This window comes from Lissotriton helveticus, chromosome 3_1 (genome assembly GCF_964261635.1).
Source record: "Lissotriton helveticus chromosome 3_1, aLisHel1.1, whole genome shotgun sequence".
Taxonomy (NCBI): domain Eukaryota; kingdom Metazoa; phylum Chordata; class Amphibia; order Caudata; family Salamandridae; genus Lissotriton; species Lissotriton helveticus.
In genome coordinates, this window is record NC_136061.1 from 1812372707 (window position 1) to 1812385076 (window position 12370).

The 12370-nt window shown below is 46.7% G+C and overlaps 1 protein-coding gene across 1 annotated transcript in view; it reads right to left on the reverse strand.

The window, feature by feature from the left end:
• Positions 1–12370, reverse strand: part of LDLRAP1 (low density lipoprotein receptor adaptor protein 1) — a 255666-nt gene that overhangs the window by 186308 nt on the left and 56988 nt on the right. The window contains exon 2 of the mRNA XM_078682712.1: positions 11279–11421. Coding sequence (XP_078538838.1) covers positions 11279–11421 — 143 coding nt within the window. The remainder of the gene's footprint in view (positions 1–11278; positions 11422–12370) is intronic.

Here is a 12370-nt window from a genome sequence, read left to right on the forward strand (position 1 = left end):
TGACATTTCCAACGCGTTTAAAACTTACTATACGGACCTCTACATGACGCAGGGGGGGCCTTGAAGATGACATTGAGGATTATCTTGGACACATTGACCTCCCCATGTTATCAAACTCAGATAGGGAATTTCTCATGCTCCCAATAGAAAAAGATGAAATATTCGAATCTCTGACGAGCATGAAGTCTGGTAGCGCTCCGGGAGCTGATGGCCTGACAGCGGGCTTTTATAAAGACTTTAAACAGCTGATTCCACATTGGTCGGCTCTTTGACGACCTCTGCGTTGAGGGCAAAATGCCAGAATCGATGAGGCGCTCCTAGAGACTATCCCGAAACCGGGCAAGCCAAGGGAGGACTGTAGTTCATACCAACCTCTGTCCCTGCTGAATGTGGACGCAAAGCTATTTGCTAAGGTCCTAGCCACCCGACTGGCTCTCCTGGCGCCCCAGTTGGTAGTCCCAGAACAGGGTGGCTTCATTCCAAGCAGGAACCGGACGTATAATATCCGAATGGTCTTAGGCACGATACAACATACCCGACAAGACTGAAAAGCGTTAGCAGTCTTCCTTGATATGGAGAAGGCCTTCGACTCAGTGGAATGGATGTTCATGAGAAAGGTGCTGCAGCGCATGGGCCTGGGACAGCCGTTTATACAAATGATAGGAGCTCTGTATTACCTGCCACGCGTTAGAATCAGAATTGACGATTTGGTGACTGACTCATTCCCAATCACTAGAGGCACCAGGCAGGGGTGCCCACTCTCGCCCCTGCTGTACGCACTGGTGGCTGAGCCCCTGGCTTGTGCCCTCCGGGAATACCATGGTAATGAAGGCATATGTTTCCCGAACTACAAGATCGTTGTGTCGATGTACGCGGACGATACACTACTATATGTCTGAGACCCAGACAACAACCGGTCATCGGTCCTGAGGTAAGTAGTCCGCTTTGGCGCGCACTATCAGGCCTGCGAGTAAACTGGTCGAAGTCACTGGCATTCCCTCTGACACCTATCACACTACCTACGACCATGGAATACCCGCTCACCTGGACCACGGACACGGTTAGGTACCTGGGGGTTCAACTACATATGGACCCGGAGATCCTATTTGGAGCCAATTATGGTACCGCCTTCAGCAGGCTGGATGATGACGTGACGGCCTGGTGCAAACTTTCACTCTTATTGGGCGGTTTGCCATCATGAAAATGGGTGTGCTCCCCAGATTCTTATTCACGTCCATCCCGATGGTGCTCCCCAAGACGTTCTTTCAGAGGCTACAACAGGAGCTGACGAGGCTTGCGTGGGCAGGCGGACCACCCAGGGCGAAATGGTCGCTCCTCACACTACCATACCATATGGGAGGTCTAGGCTCGCCGGACCTAGAATTATATTACAGAGTAGCGCAGGCCGCTCATCTGCACACTTGGGTACAGAGACATACCACACGTGAAAATGGAGACCCTGTTTGCCCAGCCGCTCTCCCTCCCGCATACGATTTTTGAACCTACTGATCGTCGCACGGGAACCCTAGATTCGCTGGCGGCCACGAACCATGCGTGGAGCAACCTACTACAGAGGCAAAATGGCGCATTGCTGTATTCCCCCTATTATGCCCATTGACTGGACCCAGTGGCTGCCTCCACTACGCGAGAAGGGGGTACTAGATGCTATGCGGAAGCTCAGAATTGGGACGGCAGGAGATCTGTTCAGGGACGGGGTGGTCAAAACTTGGGATCAGGTGATAGTTGGTCTGGATGCACTGTCGCCACTGATGAGATTCCAATATTTTAGGGTATGTCACGCTCTTTCTGATCTTTTGGGGGGGGATATGGCGGAACCACCGGAGGTGAAAGAACTCGCGCATGTCATTAAGGTCACAACCTCACAGAAACTGCTATCTCATTTGTACACCCTGTCACAGTCTCACAGGGACAACACATATACCAAAGCGCGACTGGCTTAGCAGTTAGATTTCCAAATGGTGCTGGACGATGACACTTGGACATACTGCTGCACCAACACTAGGAAGATCTCTCTGAACGGACGGCACAGGCTGGTCCACTTTAAATTCCCCCAATCGGATATATTCTACACCAGCCAGGTTTTTCAGGTATGGTCTTAGAACACAGCGGAGTGCGAGAGGTGCCATTCGCCTAAAGCCGATTTCCTACACCTTGCGTGGCAATGCCCGGGGATACATGACTTTTGGGTCAAGATTTTAGCTGAACTCAGCACCATTACTAAGGTTGTCATCCCCCCTGACCCTGTGATAGCTCTGATAGGGTACACCAAAAAGTTGCCAGGGCAGTCCGCAGGCTGGCATGGGATTTTTAATTGCGCGCAGAGTAGTGGCATGCTGCTGGATGAGAGGACCGAAGCCAACACCTAACAGATGGGCACATGACATGCTGTATTGCTGCACACAGTCTGAGATTTATAGTGAACTCCTCTCCTACCAGCAGACCCAAGAACTTCTGGGGGCTTTACTAAACCTACTTGGCGACTAGTGCAGAAAATGACCTGGATGTTCAACCACAGGAGATCTAGGTGGAAGGGGTGCAGTGCCTGGAGCACATGGGACATTGAGTAACCTCCGGATTTGTGGGCCTGGGTCATGAGTTGCAATACTGCTGCCTCCTTGCGTTGTCTGATTTGCATGTGTATGCATAAATACGTGCTTTTTAACGCTGCCTGCCCCACTGACAGGGTTGTTCGCTAAATGGCTGTGTAATTACTGGGAAATGTGCGGATAGGTGTCTGAAGCCATACTGATGAGCTATGCAATTGCTGGGTGGGGGGGGGGGGGGGGAATGTCAGAATTGTTTATAACTTGCCTCAAAAAGTTTCAAAAATAAAAAAAAAAGGTAAATCATGAGCTTATAATTACTCCCCTTTTGAATATTCCCTGGTGCGAGACTGGATATGGAAACTTTTCCTGTAGTAACTCTTCGCATTGGTACATGGTGCCATGCAGCTCCGCATGGACACCGTTCTTCTCCGGAAAGGACATGCAAAGCCTATAGAAGAGTCACTCCTGTTGCTATCTAGGTTCTCAGCACCCCCAGATACAGAGCCCCAATCGTAAATTTGTCAACAATGAGCAGATTCCTAGACTTGGGAATCTATTAATGGATTTGGAGTCCAGTTCACAGACCAGGGAGGATTGGTCAGGAATCTGCCATTAGGGTCTACCAGAAGGAATAGGTTACTTACCCTGCAAGCATCTGTTCATGCCTTGTAGTGCTATATTCACATGCTTTGCATACTCCTGCCAGCTAGTATTGGATCCGGATGTGTGCAAATTGTTTTTCTTCGAAGAAGTCTTTCAAGTCATTAGGTAGAGGGACTCTTCTGGATGATAGTGAGCATCGACTCCATTGTTAGATTGTTTTTCTGCAACGTGGGTGAGAGTGGAGTGTGAAAGCAAGTGGTAAGTAAAGAGCTGTCCATGCATACAAGAGAAAAGAAACTGCAATGGCCACAGGTATCTGGGGAGGAGTGTGGGAGCCAGTGCTTAATTTGAGCCAGTGGTTACTGGTGCTTAATTGTCAACACCACCGCTTGTGACAATCAGCCACAAAGTGGCGCTTTCTGGCTAATTTTGATAGGACCACAACAGTTACTTTTTAATCCAGTGTACATTAAAACTACGTTTCCCTGCCACCCAAGCCATTCTTATATATTTGGGGGCCTCAAATAGTCAGAATTGTCAGACTTTTAGGAGTGCGAGGGCTAGTAGTTGTGTTACAATCTGTGGCGGCATGGCTGGGGCAATGCATGGTGCAAGCTGCAGTGGCCGCCTGACAAGAGCCCTGGCAGAATTATTTTTTTCTTACAGATTAGGCACTGGTGGGTGAATGAATCTACAGATCTACATGCCGGAATAGACGCTTAAAGGGTAAGTAACATTCAGTGTGAGGCATGCTTTGCACAGACCTTAAAGTAGTCCTCTTCGGAAGCGGTGGCTAACCCGTTTGTGTTGCAGTGGTTTGGAAAAGTGTATGTAGCAGTGCCCGACACATTATCTGGTTTGCGTACTAGAACATCCACACTGTACGGTTTAGTACAAGTGTGTGGCGTAGACAATGTAGCCGCTTTAAATATGTCAGATAATAGAAGGTCTCTTATTAAGGCCACAGAAGCTCCTTCCTTTAAAGTAGTGTCCTGTAGGAAATGTAGGTACAGTTCTTTTGGCTTTAGTACAAGACGTTTGAATGCACACCTATTCACCAGACAATGCCCTTCCTTTGAGGCGGTGAAAAGCAACAAAAAGCGGAGTCTTTCTATAAGTCTTTGCACCATCAATGTAGTACATAAGGGCTCTATTGACATACAATGTATGTAGAGCTCTTTCCGCAACAGTGTCTTGTTGGGGGAAAAGCTAACTATTGAGGTAGAAGTGAGAGGACCTTTGAAAGGAATTTGAGGTTGGTGTGGAGGACAACCCTGTCTGTCGAGTTGGAAGAGGGGTTCCTCCAAGGTTAATGCCTGAAGCTCACCAACATCTGGGAGTGAGGTAAAACAAATTTAAAATGCCATCTTCCAAGACAGAAAGGGAAGGGGCAGGTATGAAGGGGCTCAAATGGAGGGTGCAAGGACAATATTAAGATTCCATGAGGGTGCAGGAGGAACCCAAAGAGGAACTACTCAATTAAGACCTTCCACAAAGGCCTTAATTACTGGGATTTTTAATAAAGAAATCTGTTGCCCATGTAAGATCGGCAGCTACTGCAGACAGATGTAACTGAATGGAGGTGAATGCTAGACCAGAGATCTGTACATAGACAATGTTTGACACCATTTCATTAAAAGTATTAATTTGCTTGAAACAATAGCATACAAATCATTCAATTTGGCTGCATAGCATGCTCAAGTGGTAGGCCTACAGGCTTCCTTGAGAATGGTCAAGCACTTCGGTGGGAAAGTGAGGTATCCAAACTATGAACTTAGAAGCCAGATATCTAGGTTGGTAGATTTGGGATCCGGGTGCCAGATCTCTCCATTGTTCTGAGTGAGAAAGTCCAACCTGCTGGGGAGCTTCTTGTGGGGAACTATAGAGGGGTATTCTAAAGTTGTGAGCCAGGGCTGGCGAGCTCATGTGGGAGCTCTTAATACGAGAGTCAGACATTTGCTGGAGCTTCCGAACCAGAAATGGAAGGAGAGCGAGAGGAGGACTTGTGACCCGGACCAATTCATCAATATTGCATTGCTGCTGGATTGGGGCGGGGGTAGGAACCTGGAGGGGAATTTTGGGCATTTGGCGAGGTTGCAAACAAGAGCACTTAAGGGGAAAGCACCATTTGCATAAGTATTGGAGGAGGACTTGCGGGTGGAGTTTACACATTATGATTTTGCTGTCCTCCTCAGGAGGATGCTGCAACAAGTCTATGTCTATACTTCGAAGCTAACAGGTGGCTGTTGTGACAGAGCCAAGCACTAAATGGTCTGCAATCTGTGAGACCGTTGTGGAGAACGTGTCAGCCATGTACTATTTACAGAAACAGAGGGGCGGCAGTCATCGTCTATTGCTAGAACTGGGCTGATTATGTGAGGTAGGAAAGATTAATGCTATATGAACAGCTAGAAGCTCTAGATAGATGATGGGGAGACCCATGTATTTAGTCTCCCATAAGCTCTGTACTGTGAGATCCTGTAAGTGTGCACTTCACTCTCGAAAGTTATGCATCCGTTGTGACTGATGTGGGGAACAGCATAAAGGAAAGGCCCCCCCAGTAATAGGTTGTTGGTGTTTCACCACTGCAGAGAGTGAAGAGTGCAGCAGCCTAGCAACACTAGACCTTCCCAGTGACCCTCTGTCTAAGACCACTGTTGAGCAATCTGGCTTCCGAGCCAAACACCGCACCGAGACCGCAGCCACAGACGACATCCGAACACTACTCGACAACGGGGAAACAGCAGCCCTCATCCTCCTGGACCTCTCCGTAGCGTTTGACACGGTCTGCCATAGCACCCTTATACAACGCCTCAGCAACGTCGGGATACAAGAAAAAGCATTGGACTGGATCATCTCGTTCCTCGCCGGAAGAAGCCAGAGAGTCCGCCTCCCCCCCCTTCAGATCGGAGGCCACCGAAGTAATCTGTGGAGTACCACAAGGATCTTCCCTCAGCCCCACCCTCTTCAACATCTACATGAGCCCCCTCGCAGCCATCACAACCTCATCATCTCCTACGCTGACGACACTCAGCTGATCCTCTCCCTCACCAGAGACCCAAACACCGCCAAAACCAACCTACACGAAGGAATGAAAGACGTAGCCGAATGGATGAAGAACAGCCGCCTAAAACTGAATTCAGACAAGACGGAAGTCCTCATCCTAGGATCATCCCCCTCTGCATGGGACGACTCATGGTGGCCACCGGCCCTAGGCAGCGCACTCAAACCAACGGACCATGCTCGCAACCTGGGATTCATTCTAGACTCCTCCCTCTCAATGACCAAACAAGTCAACGCTGCCTCGTCATCATGCTTTAACATCTTACGCATGCTCCGAAAGATCTTCCGATGGATCCCCACCGAAACAAGAAAGACGGTCACCCAAGCACTTGTCACAAGCCGGCTGGACTATGGAAACACCCTATACGCCGGAACCACAGCCAAATTACAGAAAAAACTCCAACGCATTCAGAACTCCTCCGCCCGACTCATCCTAGACATACCACGCCACAATCACATCTCCGGCCACGAGAGACCTTCACTGGCTCCCCGTCAACAAGAGAATCAAGTTCCGCCTCCTCACCCACAAGGCCCTCTACGACCTAGGACCCAGTTACCTCAACACGCGCCTGACCTTTTACACCCCCACACGCAAACTACGATCATCCAATCAAGCCCTTGCTGCGATTCCACAAATCCGAAGAGCCACCATGGGAGGAAGATCATTCTCCTACTTGGCGGCCAAAACCTGGAATTCTCTCCCCACCCACCTCCGCCTTACACAGAACCACCTCTCTTTCAGAAAACAACTCAAAACCTGGCTGTTTGATAAATAACGAAACACCCTCCCCAAAGCGCCTTGAGACCCTCTGGGTGAGTAGTGCGCTATACAAATTTTGCCTTGACTTGAAATGGAGGCATGCAGTCATACATGAGGTACTATGGCAATGCACGAGCATCGTGCCCAAGAGGCACATGACTGTCCTGACTTAATTGGGGATTTGGTTGAGACAGGGGTATTAACGCCTGGAATGACTGGATCATTGCCTATTAAAATAGCCCATAGACAAGTATGGATCTGTAGGTGTTTAGGTGGGACTTTGGTCATGATAGATCTTCTGCATTGCTTCGGGTTCACCATCAATTCCACAGAGTGGCGAGTGTGCTTCGATAAGCCAATAGTCCAAATAGGAGACTACATGGACTTTCTATATTTAGGCATTGCACTACAAGGAACTTTGTTAACCCCCAAGGTGCAGTAGTCACTCCAAATGTGACAACCCTGAGATATGAGATGGATGTATCAGTATGTGAAAATAGGCGTCCTTTATGTCTAGTGTAGCCATAAAGTTGCCCTACTGGAGAAGTGGGATTACATCCTGTAGGGTCATCATGTGGAACTGCTCTGACAGGATGAATGTGTTTAGGGACCAGAGGTCCAGCATTGGCAGTGATAAGCAGTCCTTTTTGGGTCATAGGATGTATAGCGAGTACGCTTGTGTACACTGGTGATTTATATGGATGGGCTCTACATCGCCTTCATGGTGGGAAGCTAGGACCTCCTATTTGAGTATTATTTGATGTTCCAGTGATCACCTGTGTTTGCAAGGTAGATTGTTGAGGTGTGGTAATGAGCTCCATACATTAGCCATGTTGGCTAGGGGCCAAGAGTGCAAGTAGAACATCTTGTAACCAACCTTCGACCGTTATATGGTTAAGCCGTAATAAAAGTCCTTATTCGGTGGTGGGTGTAGCTCCTTATAGGGGAACTACCCTTGCCTCTACCTCTTGAATTATTAACTCTATGGGATCCTGTACGTAAGTGCCCCTTTTGACATGATAAACCCCATGGCCCTTTTTCACTGGTATCTGGTGCAACTTTGACTGAGTTTAGTGGGTCTCCGCTAACCAGGTCCCCAGTAATCGTGTTCTTTCCCCAACTGTAAGATTGTTCCAAAATTTGCATCCCTTTTGGATCCTTGTAAGTCCCTAGTTAGTACCCCGGAAACCCACGGTCTTACAACAAAAAGGGCCCGTAAGGGCCGCAGCACAAATTGTTCCTCCCTAAGGGGACCCCTCACCAAGCTTGTGCAAACTGGCATTGCAGCCTCCGTGTCTTAGTGCAGAGAAAAAAAACGAAGAGTCGCCATGGCACACCTGTGTGTTCCATGCCAGCAAAACACTTCATGTGGTATAGTTAAGTCACACCTACGGCAAACCTTACAGCCAGAACACGGAGAACTACACCCATGTTGGGCATATATACATGAATGATGTGGTCCCGGGATACCAAAGTTACTCTTTGGACATTACGAGCGTACAGGGAAGCCATGATGCATGCATGAACTGGACAATTGCGAATATGAGTTACCCAGCTAAATGACAGCTTAACTGTACGCCAAGGTGTTTGGTACCAAACACTGCATCTTAATAAACCACACTGATGCCAGTGCTGGACTGATTAATACATTCACCCAGGTGTGTCCCATGAAAACCTACAGACTACTAGTGTGTTGACTAACTGGTCTCGACCAGCCAGCCACCATAGACCAGTTTCGAACCTCTTGAGGTGAAAGCCTTTACTCTGAGGCCAGGAACAAAGCCTGCTCTGAGTGGGAGGTATTCACACCTCGTTTAAAATGTTCCCTGAACTATTCTCGTGGCTCAGTTACTGGGTAAACCACTTCATTGGTAACTACAATATGCTACTTTTACATAAAAACAAGCGCAAGAAAGGAGGTTGTACTTTGAGGCACATGACGTACCTCAACCATTAAACAAGGCATACTTGCTTCACACTGGTGCAGGTTACCAAAAATTAAATTATTTACTTACTGCCTTCGTGCCTTTTGGTTTTAATTATAGGCTTCCTGCTGGCTACTGTATGACACGCTGCTTGATCTTGAGTCGACTGACTAGCACTGCAGCTGTGCAGTGCACAGACGAAAGTGGGAGGACACTGATCTTCATTGGTCAGACTCACTCGGGAGGAAACACTTGAGTCAATGGCAAGGAGGGACGGGGCAGGCTATTTATTTATAAGCAGTCATTAGTTGCGCACTAACGCTACCTTGATTGCGGTTAGTTATGTGGCAGGGACCTCATCCAGACAGTTTGACGGGGTGTCCGTGTGAGTCATGAAAAGGTAGATTGCCACAGTGTACATATCTAAATATTTCATGCACAAATCCAGCCCAATCAGGCAACACTAAACCCAGGAAGGCATATCAGCTCTCCTCCAGGGAGACACTGAACTTTGTGATCCAACATAGCGAGTGTAGACCTGGCCCTAAGAAATAAGTGAAGGTGCCAAGCATTGGAAACCACCGGCACAAGTTAAGCCCTGGTCAATATCTTCTTTTTCCAAATTGTGATTATATCTGAACGTTTAGAACTTGGTCATGCACCAGCAGCCATGGAGCTGGTAGATCTAGTCCCCCCTCCACGACCTCAAACTTTTGGAATTTGCAAACTACATAAAATCACATCAGCTCATGGGTGCAACAAAAATATCTGGCTGGCCAATGTCAAAAATCTTTTTGCCCAGAGATAACTGCCCTGAGGTGCCTTGGCAGCAGTTGAATGGAGGCTGGTGGCACCATGAGGTAACTGAATTATAGTACCCCACACCAGATTCTTTACTAGCTCAGCATTAGGGTAATTATACCCAAAATAGAGTGGACACAAAAAGGAAAAAGTGCACTGGCAGAGTAGAAAAAAGCTATTATTGGCAAAACCAACAGGAGTTACCAGTGAAACCATTAAAATAACGGATGTGTGAAAGTGATGGCTTGCTGTACAAAATGCATCAGAGGTAATGGATTTGTGGGATGATTTTGTATACTTTTGAGATGCAAAGTGGTCCCTCGTGTAAAGCACTACAAGTAGGGTGACCAACCAACCGTCCGTACATTTCACTGACTGCCCATTATTTGGGCCTCATGTCTGTTAGGATTCCCTTCACCGATGTCTTTGGGCTGTCATTTTGAGGATGGGTGCCAGCTGTGCTGTCCCCCTGGGACAATCAGAGCCAGCTCGCACTTCTCTTTGAACTCTAGAGGTTGCAGCAGCCCCTGCCCGTCCTCGCACCGACTGTGGACAGGCCCATTGTCATTCGAACTGTGGATGATTAGCACAAAGAATGACAATGGCCCAAAGGACCCGCTAGATCTGCTTAAGTGGGGGTGTCACTGGGTCAGATATGTGTTTTTTGGCACTTTCCTTTGATCTATGGCTCTAAGTTCAGCATAAGACAGAATAACAAACAGCAGAATGACCATGATGCAGCAGTAGGATGGGCTAAAGGGTACCAAAGTAGCCAAAAGCTGTGACAGACAGTGAAGTGCACGAATGTCTCAACCGAATATAAACTTATTTTGGAGGTCTACTTATGTTGGTGGTCTATTTACTTAATTACTATTGTGCGACCTCCTCTGATGGGTCTGTAAAACGTACCTATTGTCCCGAACTCTTGCCCTGAGTTTGTACTTCTGTTCTGAATCTTGGTCCTGAATTTTGGAATGAATTTTGACTATTTGTCCTGAATTTTTACACTCCCTGACCTGAATTTGCACCTATGCCAGTTGGTCACCCTAACTGCAGGCACTCAATAGGAAGAGGAATAATGCATCTACAACACAAAGCACCAGGTGAGATAAGGACTCCTAGAGGAGCTAAAGGCCACAGGTTATGCAGAGCACTATTTTGTCTAGTCAGGCGCAAAAAAGGTCTTAAATGTACATATATAAAAATAAAAAATAAATCACCTAAAGAGGAAACAGAAATCGCCTCTAAGAAAAGAATTGGTAAGGGGTAGGGAAGAAATCAGACCACTTTACCGACTAAGAAAATGCTGATGTATCTATTGCTCCAATTAGGATTGCAGTGCGTACATGAATAGTACACTCTACCCCCTTGAGCTCATCGCCCAAGCTAATTTTCTCCTCTAGTTCTCTCTCCCCCGCTCATCACCTCATGTACTTTTCTCATCAAAGTATTGAATGTGCCCCCCCCTTTCTAATCCATTGGATAGCTTTTTGTACATACAGGCTTGTGAAAGTCAATGTGACACACAGAAATTAGCATATTTTGTTACACATACTCACAGTTGCTACAATTCTTTTCACGGCAGTTGCTGATAACTCCTCTCCCTTGGGCTGCTCAACCAGTGTCATTCCCAAATACTTAAGATGAAATATCATGCCTTCCAACAACATTTCTCTGGTGTCTGTCCAGTTTTCAGGTAACTCTAGAGAAAGCCAAAAAGAAATCCAATTAAACTAACAGGCGTGTATGGTTATTCATAAATTGCTAAAGACATATGGGATCATGACGATAAATTATTAATTAGCTGGTCATAGAAAATCTTGGAATTTTCTGTTGAAATTGGGACTGGTGCATATTCTCCACACTTTTTGTAAATCTATTATTTTTCACAGACAAGCCCATTAAAACATCTTTACAAAGCTGCTCACATTACAAGTCAGAGGCCCCCCACCCCCGCAGAGATTTAGACGTCCTAAATTACTATATGTAACAATCAGCCCTAAATTGGACTCTTTGACCAAGTCTGGTTAAAATGGTGTAAAGGAGAAAAAAATAGACAACGATTCCAAGAAGCTATCATTCCCTCAAACGACTGCTGAAATTTGTTTAAACCTTCCCCTCAAAGGACTTAAAACCCTTTGGGTACCAGAAGTAAAAACCGATGTGAGCAAAGAGGATTCACACACATAACAGTTGCTTAGGAAATTTGGTCTTAAAATTACTATTACCGATGGATGGTAGGGCATTTTGATCTACGGTTAGGGATTGTTGCGTTTCAAGTTTAGATTTCCAATAGAAATGTATTTCCTATGATTAAGAAAAGTGTATTCAAGTAGATCTATTTCACACATGCCTAATCGCGCTTCAAACCAGCTCAAGGCTTCCTTATTCTTAAAGTTCAGTCCACTTCCTAAACACATTTTTACTAAATACCAAGCTGTAAAAATGTAAAGGCAAACTATGAAGTTGACCATAGACAAAAAAGAAATCTTCAGTCTGGCCCAAATAATTTTAGATGAGGTAGAGGGTGGGCCCAACATGAGAAGACTGCTGTGGACATACATAAGAGCCAAAGTTGTCAATGCAGCTTAAATAACCCCAAACCGCGTTTTGTAAAACTAAAATCCCAATGCTGGCCATCAATTCAGTAG